The following is a 14,990-nucleotide window of genomic DNA, read 5'->3' on the forward strand; positions in this document are numbered from 1 at the left end:
TGTTATCGAGCTTGATTTAAGTCCTCGATGTCATGATGAATAACCTAGAAATTTTAAGTAAAGAAAATGTAAGGACTTATATCTAAGAAAACGTCATTTATTTGCAAAGAAATAGTTGATAGTGGCACGACCATGCGTGTTTGAGAGTTACCGTAGGTCATGCTCTCGAGACTTTGAATTTTCGTGACTTAGTTTGCATTAGGTCTTTAACGATAATGACATCACAGATAAAACAGGAGAGTACCTGTAATAACTTCGTCCAAGAAGATACCGTCCATAAGAAACAGTAACAACAGTGACCAGATTATTGTTACGATCGAGCTTGAACCAGGTCATCGATGACGTACTTCTTTAAATGAGTGTTTCGAGAGGTCAATGATGGCGTAAATACAATGTATACTGTTCCATTTTTTAACGTGATATAAAGCTACATTGGATAAGAGAATAATGAGTAACTTGTAAAGGGCAAGCACTCAATGCCAAGTGGCCATGTCGTTGGCTAGAAGTGTATGATAAATAGTTAAAATCATTTTTGAATAATAATAATAAATAAATAAAATAAAATAAAAATAAAAATACATATTAAATTATTGTCTACCACTTTCAACATAAGCTCTCATGATTTTGATTTGGGGTTCCCCAAAAGGCGTCATATCAATGGAGATAATAGTATCCCTCACTTATAAACTCATGATCTTCTACTAAATTAACCAGTGGGACTCACTCCCAATAAGGCTTATGGAGCTCTCGAAGCTCTCGAATAACCTCCCCTTAATCGAGGCTCAACTCCTTTCTCTGGGCCCTCAAACAAATTACACCGTTTGTTCGACACTTTAGTCACTTTTGACTACACGTTCGAGATTCACAATTCTTTATTCGTTATTTAAGGATTCTATTGTCATGGCTAAGTTTAGAGCATGACTTTAATACCATGTTAAGAATCACGGATCTCCATAATGGTATGATGTTGTCCACTTTGAGCATAAGCTCTCATGTTGAAGAAGAACACGTTTTGAAGATCACTCATCGTGAACAATCTAGAGGAAGGAGTCAAGGTCGTGGAAGTTTTAGAGGCAAAGGAAGGGAACGAGACAAACAAACCTTCGAAAGACCTCATATCAATGGAGATAATAGTATTCCTCACTTATAAACCCATGATCTTCCACTAAATTAACCAATGTGAGAAGCGGTGGTTTACAATGGTTCGAAATTGCTTATCTCTAACTCGTGAACTTAGTTGATACAAAGTTATATGTTAACACTTTCATTTTTCCAATTCAACAGTTCGATCTACGATTTATCATTTACGAACATTGACAAGATCCTTCCATTAAACAACACCTTCTGATGATATAGCCTTAAAGTTAAGGGCGAGGTTCAAATGAAAAAAGGTTCACGGTGGATACCTAAGCATCTTGAGACGAGGAAGGGCACAGTAAGTGATGAAATGCTTCAACGAGATGAAAATAAGTTAGATTCCAGAGATTCTCGACTAGGTCGACCTTTCAAACTGTTGGTGAATCTGTGGGTAGGCAAGAGACAACCTTCCTTGAATTTTAAATTCTTTTATTTGGATGTGGTCTCGGTTTATTTATGTATCATTAAAACCCATGTTTTTTTCATTAAAAATCCCTAATTATTATTTATTTAAACTTAATGAATCTTGCATTGATTTTAAATATTAAGATATTGCTAAATATGATTGGGTACGAGAAGATCCTACCAATATTAGAGATTTTTTTTAATAATATTATATATTTAAAAAAAAATAATTCCAAAAAAAGAAAGAGAGTAAAATTACCAATTTAGCCCAAGAGTCGAGTTAATCATAAGACTTGGTTTTAATTAATTCTATAATTTCAAAATTTTCAATATCATTAAATCATTTTTTGCCAATTTGTCCGAAAATTCTCTAATTTCTTAATAAATTGAAAATGGCTAAATTGGAGAAAAAAAAAACCCTATCTTTCAAATTTATTTTTAATTTTTTTGTAATTTTGAAAATGGCTAAATTTCATAAAAAAGAGAAATAATTAAAAAAAAAAAAAACTTGAATTTTTTTTTTTTAAGAAAATACTTTTATTCTTTAAAATATTTATATCTCGAGCTTTTGAAATGAAAATTCATTAAACGTTTAGACTCGTCTTAACAACCTAAAATAATGTACAGACGACTATGCATACTATCAAATTAAAGCCAAAATAACAATATTTATGCAAGTAAACTTTTCGTCCAACATTCTAATGGTTTTTTTTTTTTTTTATTTCAAATTTAGTTTTAAAATATTTATGAAAAGTCAAATTATGGGTACCTGAGCTTCGGTAGGTAGATGTTTTTCACGGCATCTGTCTTTTAAGTCATTAATTTCGTATCTAGAAGTGGTTCGTTCACATATTTTTCAAGAACTTCATTTTGCTCAATTTCTCGTGGAGTCGGAGTCTGATCAATACAAGTCTAAGGAAATGGCCCCAAAATAACTTAGACTAGACCTCTTCTGCTGCCTCGAGAGGAAATCTCAATTTTAATTCTTAATTACTCGTTGTTACGTTGTTACCAATGACTAGCAAATCTAGAAATCGATCACTAATCCAATTTGAGGACGTCTATAGGACAAACCTTAATAGAAAATCGAGTAAAAAATATTACAAATTTAAAAAAAAAAAAAAGATTTTTTGAATAATGGGCAAAATTGGAAGGTGTTTTATTTATTTATTTAATATAATCGAGCATGAAATTTTAAAATCATAAAAGAGTAAATTAGTAATTTAAATGTTAACCCATAAATAATATTTATATTATATTAACAAAGCACCTGATTGGTTGGATTGTTTTCTCCACGTCAGGGATTTTATGGTAAATTACTATTTTAAATAAAATTATATTTTATTTAGTGGGGGGTTGTACGTCGCCTAATACCTGACAAAATTTGCCAGGCTATAATCACTTCCCCACTCTCTAATTTAATATTTATTTAATTTTTTAATCATTTTTTTAAATTATTTATTTTTCTCCTTTTTCCCTCACATGACAATACAATTTTTAATTAATTAATACAATAATCATTTTTTCTTCTTAGACTTTTTGTTTATTAACCAATCAAAATCCTCCATTTAACTATCATTTAATTAATTAATACAATAATTATTAATTATGTCTTATAATCAAATTTGCATTACATAACACTTAAGAAAAACGTGTTTTCCATTTTTTTTTAATTATATTGAATTTTTAAATAGAATATCTTTTTAATTATATGTTAAAAATAATCAAAATTCTCCATTTTTAAAAATTAAAATATTATATTTATAATTTCTTCCGTCCCTCGGGACCATAAAAGTATATATAGTACATGATTATTCACTGATTGTCTATCGATTACGTCTTTCGATCTGATTTTAAGCTCTAACTCATCCTCCATAGACGAGCCTTGGAGAGGAACCCTTAAATTCTTGAGACATTGGATTCTCACTAATATTCGTGTTACTTAGATCGACATTCTCATTTCCAATTCGTCCACTATTGCTCGAGTGAGTGTTTCTCTCTAAAGGGGAATGCTCTCCTACCGATGCATTTTTAGATCCAACAACTTTGACTAATAGCTTAGCTCCAGTCTCGTTTATCTAATCATAAGACAAATAAAAAATTAATATATATATATATATATATATATAAGAGGTGGGTGGAGCGGAACGGAGTGAGAAATTAGACGAAAATGGACAATACAATCTCGTCCTCAGTCTCGTTTATCTAACTAGAAGAAATTTTTTGCCACTCCCGCCCTTATTTTCTGTTTGAATGGGAATTCTTTACTTTGTTCGCGACGGGTTCCTATAAAATCTCAGCCCCACGAATAAATAGATATCTCTAAATTAATCACGAAATTCATTTAAAATGGTATGGGTCCACCAATGTCATAAACCATTTATAAATTAAATATTTATATATATATATAATGAAGACAAAAGGGAGCAATAATAAAAAAATACCCCATTCATATCCCACCACCTCCTCCCTTTCTTTTCAATTATTTAATCTCTTGTAGTTGGTAATTTCACAACCAATAAAAGAGTGACAAAATTATTATTATTTAATTCAATAGGTAAAATATTATTTATCACTTTAATAGTTAATAATAATGGTTGACCTAAAAAATAATTAAAATATAAAATTATATTATGAGACAATTTAACTATAAAATTTTTACGATTAAACCACTGAAAATGAAAATATATCTGGTTGGTAATTCTTTTAATTTTTTTTTTGTAGTCATATTATTCATAGACTAATGTTGGTTCATTCATGCACTCCTCTTATATTTGGGTGTCACATGATCTCCGACCTCTTAATTAATAATTATTTATGTAAAATAATAATTAATTATAATTACAAATCATAATGTTAATTATTTAGGGTACTAAAAATTAAAATGTGGAGCGGTTTGAGGGAAATAATTGCCGTCAATATTTGACTAACGGAGTTCCTAAGGCATTTCATTAGGTAGGTTCGGTTTTAATGGATTTTGGCCACGTTTGTGCCGTATACTGCCAAACGAGACTATGGACTCCAAACCAAAACCCTAAACATTTATGGATAAAAGGCTAAATTATAAAATAAATAAAAAATATTTGCTAAATTTGTCCGAGTAGAATTGGGTAGTAAAGTCTATTTGAATTGTTCGGGTTACTGTGTGAGATCTCATATCAGTCGAAACTTTTCTTAAAAGAAGTAAGAAATCTCTCCATACGAGACGCATTTTAAAAATTGTGGATAGCAATAAGTAATAGGCCAAAACAGACAATATCTTCTAGCTGTGAGTTTATGCTATTACACACGACTAAACCAACCCGATACTATTAAAAAATTTCTCAAAAAGAAAATCTAGAAGCACCACATGAATATGAAGGGCATGTCTAGCGTGTGGTTAGGTGCAGCGTAGCATTCCTCTAAGCAACGCATAGTAACCGACTCAACCAGCCCGAGACTATTAGAAAATTTCTCAAAAAGAAAATGTAGAAGAATCGACTGATTTGGATAAGTTGAGAAAACCGAGTGATGCAACCAATAAAGTGAGACTATTACTGTACGCCGTATTGCACTAAATCATTATCGTCATCATCATGTAAAAGTAAATACTCCCACTTTAATCACTTATAACTCTCAAATTTTCTTTTTCTTTTTCTATTTTAAAATAATATTTCAAACACAATTTGAAAGCTTTATTCATAGATTTTGTCCGATTCATATTTTTAAAATCATCATTTTAGTTAAAAATATGATATGATTAATGATTTTGTTCCATTTCTTTTTAATTATGGTCATTTATTAAGATGTTAAAAAAAGTGATTAAATAAAGTTAGTATATTGTTAATTAAGATAATCAAATTAATAATGTATAATTTAATTAATACATGAAATGTTCTGATGATCGCCCAGCTGATAATGAATCAAATTATTGATATATTATTAAATTAATAAACATAATTAATAATTTAAGACTTAATTTGAAATAGATGAGGGATTCTAAAATAATTTAGTAAATATTGTGTTTTTATGTTTGACTTAATGTATTTAATATAAATTATGACACTTTTTTTTTTTAAATATAAGTTATTTGATAAAATTTTAGAGTAATAAATAAAATAAGATAATGTTTAATTATGATATTTGATAAATTAATATTAAAATATTAAAATTTAGTTGAATTTTTAATTTCGATTAAGTTCGTATTTAATTTATAATTTATTATATGATAATTGTTTAAAAAAATGATATGATTCAAATGGTAAGTATTTTTTTTTAACTAAATGTTATAGGTAGATACTAAAGTCCATGTGATATTATTTTAGAGCAATAAATATTTGATTAAATTAATAAAAATACTCTTAAATTTTTAAAATTAGTAATGGAGTATTTTAAAGCTTATAATTTATTATTTTTTAAAAAATTATGAGTGCAAAGTATTTTAAAGATTTTTTTTTTAAATTTAAAAATTTTATTGAAACAAAGATTTAAAAATAAATTATAAAATTTGGAGTATTTTTTTTATTAATTTAGTCTAAACAATTTAATGGAAATTAATAAATAATTTATTTTAACTAAATACATTCACAAATAATACAGTGGGTCGTTGGACCCACGTGGACTGTAGTTGTCCAGCACATAACGCTCATGTAAAAACGGCCGTATCGTATCACACCCTTATCAAGTTATCAGTGGCAAACTCCGTAATTTACCGGAAAACCAGTGTCATTTTTCTGACACTTCATTTAAAAAACTTTTGCAGTGATATGGTCATACATTACAGATGAAGATAGAGAGAGAAAAATTAAAAACAAAAATAAATAAATAAATAGTTTTTTTTCTCACTGGACAAGAGCCAGTGTGGGGCCTCTCTCTCTTCGAAACAAGAGATAAGGACACATGCATGTTCACCCATGGTAAACTTCCTCCGGTTAAAAACTAACCATGGTTAGCTTTCTCAAGCTCTTCCTCTGTTGCATCACCACCCAGTTCGTTTTTGAGTGGGAGAGACGACGCTGTTCTTCTTCTATGTTCTTCTCTCTCTCTCTCTCTCTTTCATCTTCATCATTAGAATCGAATCCTGAGTTTTATTTCTGTACATATTTGTTTCTGTTCTTCTTCCACGGATCTAAATCGTTTTGATTTTGGAGCTTGGTTTGTTTTCTTCTAATCATCATCGTCTTCATTTTAATCTGCGGGATTCAATCGCCTTGTTCTTATCCTTCACCTCCATTTCGAAATCTGCGGCGATTTTTAGTTCGTTTTCTGGTTTTGTTATTTGGATATTTGACTTTCTTTGCCTCAATCTCTCTCTCTCTCTCTCTGCAATTTCAGATCTAGGTTTTTTGAACTGGTTGAGATGCAAGAGTCGTGGTTTTTTGAACTTGGATCGGTTGAATTCGCCGCGGATTTCGTATTTCATTAGAGAATCCGTTGGAGATCTGCTTGAATTCCTGCGAGTTTGTTTAGTTTCTTTCTTTATTCAGGGCTTTACGAACTTCTTTTTTTCCTGGGATGTAATAGTGCTGGATAAAGGGAGTTTTTATTTTCTCGTTTTCTTTTCAGAGGTTACACCTTTTTTTTTAATTATTTTTTTAAAGTTCGTTCTTCTTAATTCTCTTTTTCCTTTCCCTGGGGAAAGTTGCGTGCATTTTTAATTTTAATTTTAATTGTTTTTCCTGGAAAGTTTTTGGGGGAATTTTCTGTTTGGACGCTGAGAAACGATGAATTATTTTCCCGACGAGGTTTTGGAACATGTTTTCGACTACGTTACGTCTCACCAGGACCGGAACGCGGTTTCGCTGGTCTGCAAATTGTGGTATAGAGTAGAGAGATTTAGCAGAGCGAAAGTTTTCGTCGGTAATTGCTATGCGATCACGCCGGAGAGGGTAATCGCACGATTTCCCGGCGTTAAATCCCTAACTATAAAGGGGAAGCCCCATTTTGCCGATTTCAATTTGGTTCCTCATGATTGGGGTGGCGATGTTCACCCTTGGGTCCAAGCCTTCGCTAAGCGCCGGATTGCCTTAGAGGAGCTCCGTTTGAAACGGATGGTCGTCACTGACGACAGTCTCGAGCTTCTTTCTCGATCCTTCCCTAATTTCAAGGCACTGTTGCTCTTCAGCTGTGAGGGATTCACGACCAATGGCCTTGCTGCCATTGCTTCCAATTGCAGGTATCAAACAAATCCCCCCCGAACTTTGTTTATGAAGCTATGATTAGAAAGATTACGTTCTTGCTTGTTCTTGTTTGTTCTTGTTGTTGCTCTATATTGGTTTTTGAAACTCTTGCTCTTTCTGTTGTGTTGTTATCATTGACTTATAGGTTGTTCTTAGGCGTTTTGTTTAGCTGCTATGAAGATTGATTGTTGTAATTGAGATCTGTTGGATTTTCTGGTGATGATTGTATGGTTTCGTGAGTGTTTTGTTTTGTGTTCGTCGTTTTTTGTTCGGTTTAGATTTCTGAGGGAGCTCGACCTGCAAGAGAATGAAATCGATGACCACAGTAATTACTGGCTTAGCTGCTTTCCGGAGAACTGCACATCACTTATCTCCCTGAATTTTGCTTGCCTCAGAGGAGAAGTAAATCTTGGAGCTCTTGAGAGGCTTGTGGCGAGATCTCCTAACCTCATTAGTTTGAGGCTGAACCGTGCGGTGCCTCTCGAAACCTTGCAAAATTTATTGTTACGTGCTCCTCAACTTATAGACTTGGGCACGGGGTCATTCATTCATGATCGAGATTCCGAGATATATGACAGTCTCAAGGATACCATTTTGAAATGCCAATCGCTCAGGAGTTTGTCTGGTTTTTTAGATGTTTCTCCTCGCTGCCTGACCTGCATTTACCCCATCTGCTCGAATTTGACATCGTTGAACCTTAGCTATGCGCCCGGGCTTCAGAGCTGTGAGCTTATAAAGGTCATTCAGTATTGCGAGAACCTTCAACGCTTGTGGGTACGATCTTCCGACCTTACCGTTGCAATATAAACCTTTATATGTTTATGATTTCATTTGTATGATTTTGAATGACAAGAAATGTTCTTGGGCGATGTCAACAGATTCTGGATGGTATTGGGGACAAAGGACTGGAAGTTGTTGCTTCAACTTGTAAAGATTTGCAGGAATTGAGGGTTTTCCCGTCCGATCTCTCCGGGGTTGGTGATGTCGCTGTCACAGAAGAAGGATTGGTTGCTATAACGACGGGCTGCCCGAAACTTCATTCGATATTATACTTCTGCCATCAGATGACAAATGCTGCTCTTGTAACTGTAGCAAAGAACAATCCGAACTTCATACGCTTCAGGCTGTGCATCCTCGACCCCACTAAACCAGACCCTGTAACTGGGAATGCACTCGATGAAGGTTTTGGGGCGATTGTCCAAGCGTGCAAAGGTCTGAGACGTTTATCTCTCTCGGGCCTTCTTACAGATCAGGTCTTCTATTACATAGGGGAATACGCAACGCAACTCGAAATGCTTTCTTTAGCATTTGCTGGGGACAGCGACAAGGGAATGATTCACATAATGAACGGTTGCAAGAAACTTCGCAAGCTCGAGATAATGGACAGCCCGTTCGGGGACATGGCACTTCTGCAGGACATTGGGAAGTATGAAACAATGCGATCCCTTTGGATGTCGTCCTGCAAGATTACTCTTGGTGGCTGCAAGATGCTAGCGAAGAAGATGCCGAGGCTGAACGTGGAGATCATCAATGAGATCGATCAGACGGAATTCTACCGGGGCGATGAGCAGAAGGTAGGGAAAATGTATCTGTACCGATCCTTGGTCGGGCCAAGGAAAGATGCACCCAAGTTTGTGTGGACAGTGTAGGTTTTGGTTACTTCTTTCCTTGAAGGCTTCTGAATGACTTTGGTACTCTTTCTCTTATTCTTTAGGGCTCTACTGACTAGTGGGATTTTTATTTTAGGTAAATGAGTTTTAGTTCGTATTTATGTTATTGTAATTATTGGGAGTTTTTTCAATTTTCAGTTTTTCTCATTTTTACATAATTTATTATAACATAAGCTTATAAGCTCAAGAATCCATGGAAAGTTGAATTATGATTTTATATATAAATACTTGAAACCGTAAAGTTGGAGGAATATCCTTTTCGATTAGGCACTCACCATCTATTTTCATTGTTCAACTCTTTGACAACACGAAAAAACCATTGTTCAACTCTTTGACAACATGAAAAAACCAAAAATAGCTCTGCCCTCCCTCTCTATCTACCCAAGGGATGGAAGGGCAGAGGCCTTTGGTGTCCCCTCCAGTCAAGAATTGGGGCCTTACAATCACTAGCCAATATGCTTTTCTCTCATGCCTTTCTTCGTTCATTGTTCGATATTCTGGTGTTCTAGGCGTAGAGGAACCACACCAATCCATCCCGAACTTGGTGGGAACTTTCCAAAATAAAAATATTTTTGAAATAAATTTGTCGGAGGTGGAACTCTTTATTTATATATATATATATATATATATATATATTTTGTAAGTTTAACTAAATTAATAAAAATGCTTACCTGGTTAAATTTGAAGAAAATAAAAATATTTTTGAAATAAATTTGTCGGATATGAAACTCTTTATATATATATATATATATTTTGCAAGTTTAACTAAATTAATAAAAATGCTTACATGGTTAAATTTGAAGAATATCTTTGAACTTTTGAAAATAAAAATATTTTTGAAATAAATTTGTTTATATATATATATATATATGGTAAGTTTAGCTAAATTAATAAAAATACTCAAAGTTTGAATTTTCGAAAATAAAAATATTTTCGAAATAAATTTGTTGGATGTGAAATTTCTGTTTAAAATATCTCAAAACTTAAAAAAAAAAAAAAAAAAACACTTAATGTTAAGAAGTTCTAAGATTATCTGAGTATTTAAAAATTAAAAAATCAATTTTTTTTTTTTTTTTAATAAATGTTAAGTGTTTTTTAAAAAGTATTTAAAATTTTTTTTAGGGTATATTAATGAAAATTATTTTTGAAACACGAAGTTAAAGATATTTTTTTTTTTAATCCAAAACCATCTATGTAAATTCATTAGGGTCTCTTCTATGATACTCCAACCCCCATGAATTCGTTATTCCTAAACTGAGTCATGAAGGGTATAATCGGCCACACTTTCGTAACTCCAAATACCCGGATTCATAGTAGTCCTCTTGTGATACTCCAACCCTCCACGAATTGATTATTCCTAAACGAGTCATGAAGGGTATAACGAACATATCTTGTCTCCACATTGGATCAAGAACAAGATCAGGGAGATCAAAAATTGCTAATTTGTATAGGACCATTGAACTAGCCCAACTAGCAACTAGAGCGGTATGCATTATATGAACAGAAAACAAACGACATGCATCATTCAATACAAGAGTATGAACACGATACCAAGGCAAAGTCACGAAAATACCCCATTTATCAACGAAGAATAGACACTATACCGAAAAAAGATTCTTTTTTGTTTTTTCTCTTAGTTATCAGGCCGATGTTGGAGCTTCCTCAACATAAAATTAGCATAAAAAATCTCAAAGAAAGTTGAATCTGAATTGACAAAAATTGGGATTCAAGTCTTCTACTTGAGTAAGCCATTATTTATTTAGGTATTGTATGCATACATGTAAATCAGAGCTTTTAGGTATCAAACAACACAGAAAGTGTACACAAACACACAACAACCCTGAAAACTACAGATCTTATTTCAAGCGACTCGAAAACCCGCACTGCTTCATAATCATAGACACGAACGCTGCACGGCCAAGCAAACCGAACAACACCGATTTCGCAACGTCTATCGAAAACAAGCCAAGCACTCCTCCAACATACAACAACAACACAGTGTAGCTAAACTGCAAAACGGAGGAGGAAAATGGCATATAATAAGCTCTGCTAAGAAAATTATCCATAGTTAAATGTTCTTCTTGTTCTTTTTGAAAAAGAAACATTGATTAAACCTTAAAGAACCCAAAAAGGAAGCATCCTCCAAGTTCTACGCAAAATGACAACGAGTAGGAAACCGACAAAACACACTCGAAGGAGAGTGGGTTTCTTCGGCCATATCGTGCACGAGAAAATTTATAAATTATAAATGTATTGAACTTGTTCACTACTTATGTAATAAACCAAAAAACGGTTCTAATAAACCGGGAAAAATTGAAACAAAAAATAGGGACCTTTGACGAACGGAACCAAGACCAAGAATCATTACTTAATAAATGCATACTATGGTTAGATGAAGGAGAGTTAAATCTAACCATATCCCACACCTCGACCTCTCAAACACTCGAAAAATTCTATTGTTTCTCTCGAGCCAAATACCGGACCATAAAAACCAATAAAACAAGTGTTCCAAATGACTCTATCCCAAACTTGAAAGGGTGGATTCAAAAGAACTTAGTTCCTACACCATAGAACAACAATCTCGTTTACGTTCCAAGAAAATCCCGAAAGCGAGAACGAGAACGAGATTGTCAAGTTCTTCCATCCATAACTTAACTAAAAAACCGTCCAATTCCCTCTCAAACACTCGAAAAATTCTACTGTTCCTCTCGAGCCAAATATCGAACCATAAAAACCTATAAAACAAGTGTTCCAAATGACTCATCTCGAACTCGAAAGGGAGGATTCAAAAGAACCTCCTAGTTCCTCCACCATAGAACAAAAATCTCTTTTACGTTCCAAGAAAATCCCGAAAGCAAGAACGAGAACGAGATTGTCAAGTTCTTCCATCCATAACTTAACTACAAAACCGTCCAATTCCCTCTCAAACACTCGAAAAATTCTACTGTTCCTCTCGAGCCAAATACCGAACTATAAAAACCTATAAAACAAGTGTGCCAAATGACTCTATCCCGAACTCGAAAGGGAGGATTCAAAAGAACCTCCTAGTTCCTCCACCATAGAACAACAATCTCGTTTACGTTCCAAGAAAATCCCGAAAGCGAGAACGAGAACGAGATTGTCAAGTTCTTCCATCCATAACTTAACTACAAAACCGTCCAATTCCCTCTCAAACACTCGAAAAATTCTACTGTTCCTCTCGAGCCAAATACCGAACTATAAAAACCTATTCCCTCTCAAACACTCGAAAAATTCTACTGTTCCTCTCGAGCCAAATACCGAACTATAAAAACCTATAAAACAAGTGTGCCAAATGACTCTATCCCGAACTCGAAAGGGAGGATTCAAAAGAACCTCCTAGTTCCTCCACCATAGAACAACAATCTCGTTTACGTTCCAAGAAAATCCCGAAAGCGAGAACGAGAACGAGATTGTCAAGTTCTTCCATCCATAACTTAACTAAAAAACCGTCCAATTCCCTCTCAAACACTCGAAAAATTCTACTGTTCCTCTCGAGCCAAATACCGAACTATAAAAACCTATAAAACAAGTGTGCCAAATGACTCTATCCCGAACTCGAAAGGGAGGATTCAAAAGAACCTCCTAGTTCCTCCACCATAGAACAACAATCTCGTTTACGTTCCAAGAAAATCCCGAAAGCGAGAACGAGAACGAGATTGTCAAGTTCTTCCATCCATAACTTAACTAAAAAACCATCCAATTCATCAATTTACCATTCTCCTTTTCTTCCTAAACAAAGAAAAATGCAGCTTAGTTCATGATAACAAGAACAATAAAGCATTGGTTCAAAATTGCCCCTTCGAACAAATTAGAAATGTTAAATTAAATCAATTGATACTTAAATTGATCTAACAATCATTTGTTAACAAGAAAAAGTTCAAAACTGATCGAATTCCTAAACTAAAAATCCAAATAATTCCACAAACATTCATATCTTCAAATCCAAGCAATTTACACAAAACAGAATCAATCAATCAATTAATCAAGAAAATGATCATCCGCAGAGTAATAACCATACAGAAATTAAAGCAATGGGGGAAAACGTACCATCCACGAAGGAAGGAGGAGCATTCATCTCGATCGTCGTAGTTATAGTGCTGATGATGATAAGGCGGTGGAGGAGGGCCAGGCGGTGGAGGCGGAAGCGGTGCGGATGGTTGATAGCCATCGTAGAAATACTCTTGATAGCCTTGATGCGGCGGCGGAGGATTGCCGGGGTAACCAGGCTGCGGCGGAGGGTATCCTACAAAGAGAAGAAAGAATGAGATGGAATGAAAATGGAAGAAGGGAAATCAGAAGAAGAAGGGATCTCACCGGGAGGAGGGTAGGTTTCAGGCGGAGTATGGTGGTGGCTGTAAGGGTAACTCATAATTTCCTTGGAAATGGAAATGGAGATGGAGGAAATTGAAGAAGAAGAAGAAGAAGAAGAAGAAATTAAGCTTAAATTAATTATAAATAAAAAAGTTCGAATTTATTGAACAATAATTTATTTCATATAAACTTAATTTTTAAAAATTACAATTCCCAATTCTAAATTGAGACTTAATTATTAAGCAATGTTATATATGGGTCAATTTGTTTTGGACTCATTTTATCATTTTTCCCGGTAGATATTGTTATTGTTTGTTTCAAATTTTATTGCATAGCCTCAGTCTCAAGATGTAATCCACCGCTAGTAGATATTGTCTTGGCCCATTACACCTCTTTCATAAGAAAAGATTAGACCCACCGCTGTTTGATATTGTCTTGACCCATTACACCTCTTTCATAAGAGATCAGACCTACCGCTAATAGATATTGTCTTTGACCCATTACAGCTCTTTCATAATCTTTCATAAGAGATCAGACCTACCGCTAATAGATATTGTCTTTGACCCATTACAGCTCTTTCATAAGAAAAGATTAGACCCACCGCTGTTTGATATTGTCTTGACCCATTACACCTCTTTCATAAGAGATCAAGAAAAGATTAGACCCACCGCTGTTTGATATTGTCTTGACCCATTACACCTCTTTCATAAGAGATCAAACCTACCGCTAATAGATATTGTCTTTGACCCATTACAACTCTTTCATAAGAAAAGATTAGACCCACCGTTATTTGATATTGTCTTGACCCATTACACCTCTTTCATAAGAGATCAGACCTACCGCTAATAGATATTGTCTTTGACCCATTACAGCTCTTTCATAAAAAAAGATTAGACCCACCGCTGTTTGATATTGTCTTGACCCATTACACCTCTTTCATAAGAGATCAAACCTACCGCTAATAGATATTGTCTTTGACCCATTACAGCTCTTTCATAAGAAAAGATTAGACCCACCGTTATTTGATATTGTCTTGACCCATTACACCTCTTTCATAAGAGATCAGACCTACCGCTAATAGATATTGTCTTTGACCCATTACAGCTCTTTCATAAGAAAAGATTAGACCCACCGTTATTTGATATTGTCTTGACCCATTACACCTCTTTCATAAGAGATCAGAGCTACCGCTAATAGATATTGTCTTTGACCCATTACAGCTCTTTCATAAGAAAAGATTAGACCCACCGCTATTTGATATTGTCTTGACCCATTACACCTCTTTCAT

General features: G+C 33.9%; 2 protein-coding genes across 2 annotated transcripts; one reads left to right on the forward strand and one right to left on the reverse strand.

Annotated features, from left to right (window-relative positions):
* The first annotated feature begins 6,481 nt into the window (after positions 1–6,481).
* On the forward strand, positions 6,482–9,501 carry LOC111486646 (protein AUXIN SIGNALING F-BOX 2-like). Its single transcript, XM_023133842.1, has 3 exons — positions 6,482–7,696; positions 7,979–8,474; positions 8,579–9,501. Exons 1-3 carry the CDS (start codon positions 7,245–7,247, stop codon positions 9,347–9,349), a joined length of 1,719 nt encoding a protein of 572 aa, XP_022989610.1. The 5' UTR covers positions 6,482–7,244; the 3' UTR covers positions 9,350–9,501.
* A 1,602-nt stretch (positions 9,502–11,103) lies between these two features.
* Positions 11,104–13,831, reverse strand: LOC111486738 (cysteine-rich and transmembrane domain-containing protein WIH2-like). The gene is made up of 3 exons (XM_023133979.1): positions 13,706–13,831; positions 13,439–13,634; positions 11,104–11,379 (listed from the first exon to the last, which is right to left on the reverse strand). The coding sequence occupies exons 1-3, from the start codon at positions 13,758–13,760 to the stop codon at positions 11,322–11,324; spliced, it is 309 nt and encodes a 102-aa protein (XP_022989747.1). The 5' UTR covers positions 13,761–13,831; the 3' UTR covers positions 11,104–11,321.
* Between the last annotated feature and the right edge of the window lie 1,159 nt (positions 13,832–14,990).

The sequence above is a fragment of the Cucurbita maxima genome, unplaced genomic scaffold, assembly GCF_002738345.1.
Source record: "Cucurbita maxima cultivar Rimu unplaced genomic scaffold, Cmax_1.0 Cma_Scf00011, whole genome shotgun sequence".
In the NCBI taxonomy this organism is placed as follows: domain Eukaryota; kingdom Viridiplantae; phylum Streptophyta; class Magnoliopsida; order Cucurbitales; family Cucurbitaceae; genus Cucurbita; species Cucurbita maxima.

What these genes read in the sequence shown, in the direction of transcription:
- LOC111486646 (XM_023133842.1), top strand. Translation starts at nt 7,245, where the DNA reads ATGAATTATTTTCCCGACGAGGTTTTGGAACATGTTTTCGACTACGTT. An exon ending in GCCATTGCTTCCAATTGCAG is followed by an intron (nt 7,697 to 7,978) that starts GTATCAAACAAA and finishes TGTTCGGTTTAG; the next exon opens with ATTTCTGAGGGAGCTCGACC. An exon ending in AGAACCTTCAACGCTTGTGG is followed by an intron (nt 8,475 to 8,578) that starts GTACGATCTTCC and finishes CGATGTCAACAG; the next exon opens with ATTCTGGATGGTATTGGGGA.
- LOC111486738 (XM_023133979.1), bottom strand. Translation starts at nt 13,760, where the DNA reads ATGAGTTACCCTTACAGCCACCACCATACTCCGCCTGAAACCTACCCT. An exon ending in TGAAACCTACCCTCCTCCCG is followed by an intron (nt 13,635 to 13,705) that starts GTGAGATCCCTT and finishes TTCTCTTTGTAG; the next exon opens with GATACCCTCCGCCGCAGCCT. An exon ending in TCCTCCTTCCTTCGTGGATG is followed by an intron (nt 11,380 to 13,438) that starts GTACGTTTTCCC and finishes TCCGTTTTGCAG; the next exon opens with TTTAGCTACACTGTGTTGTT.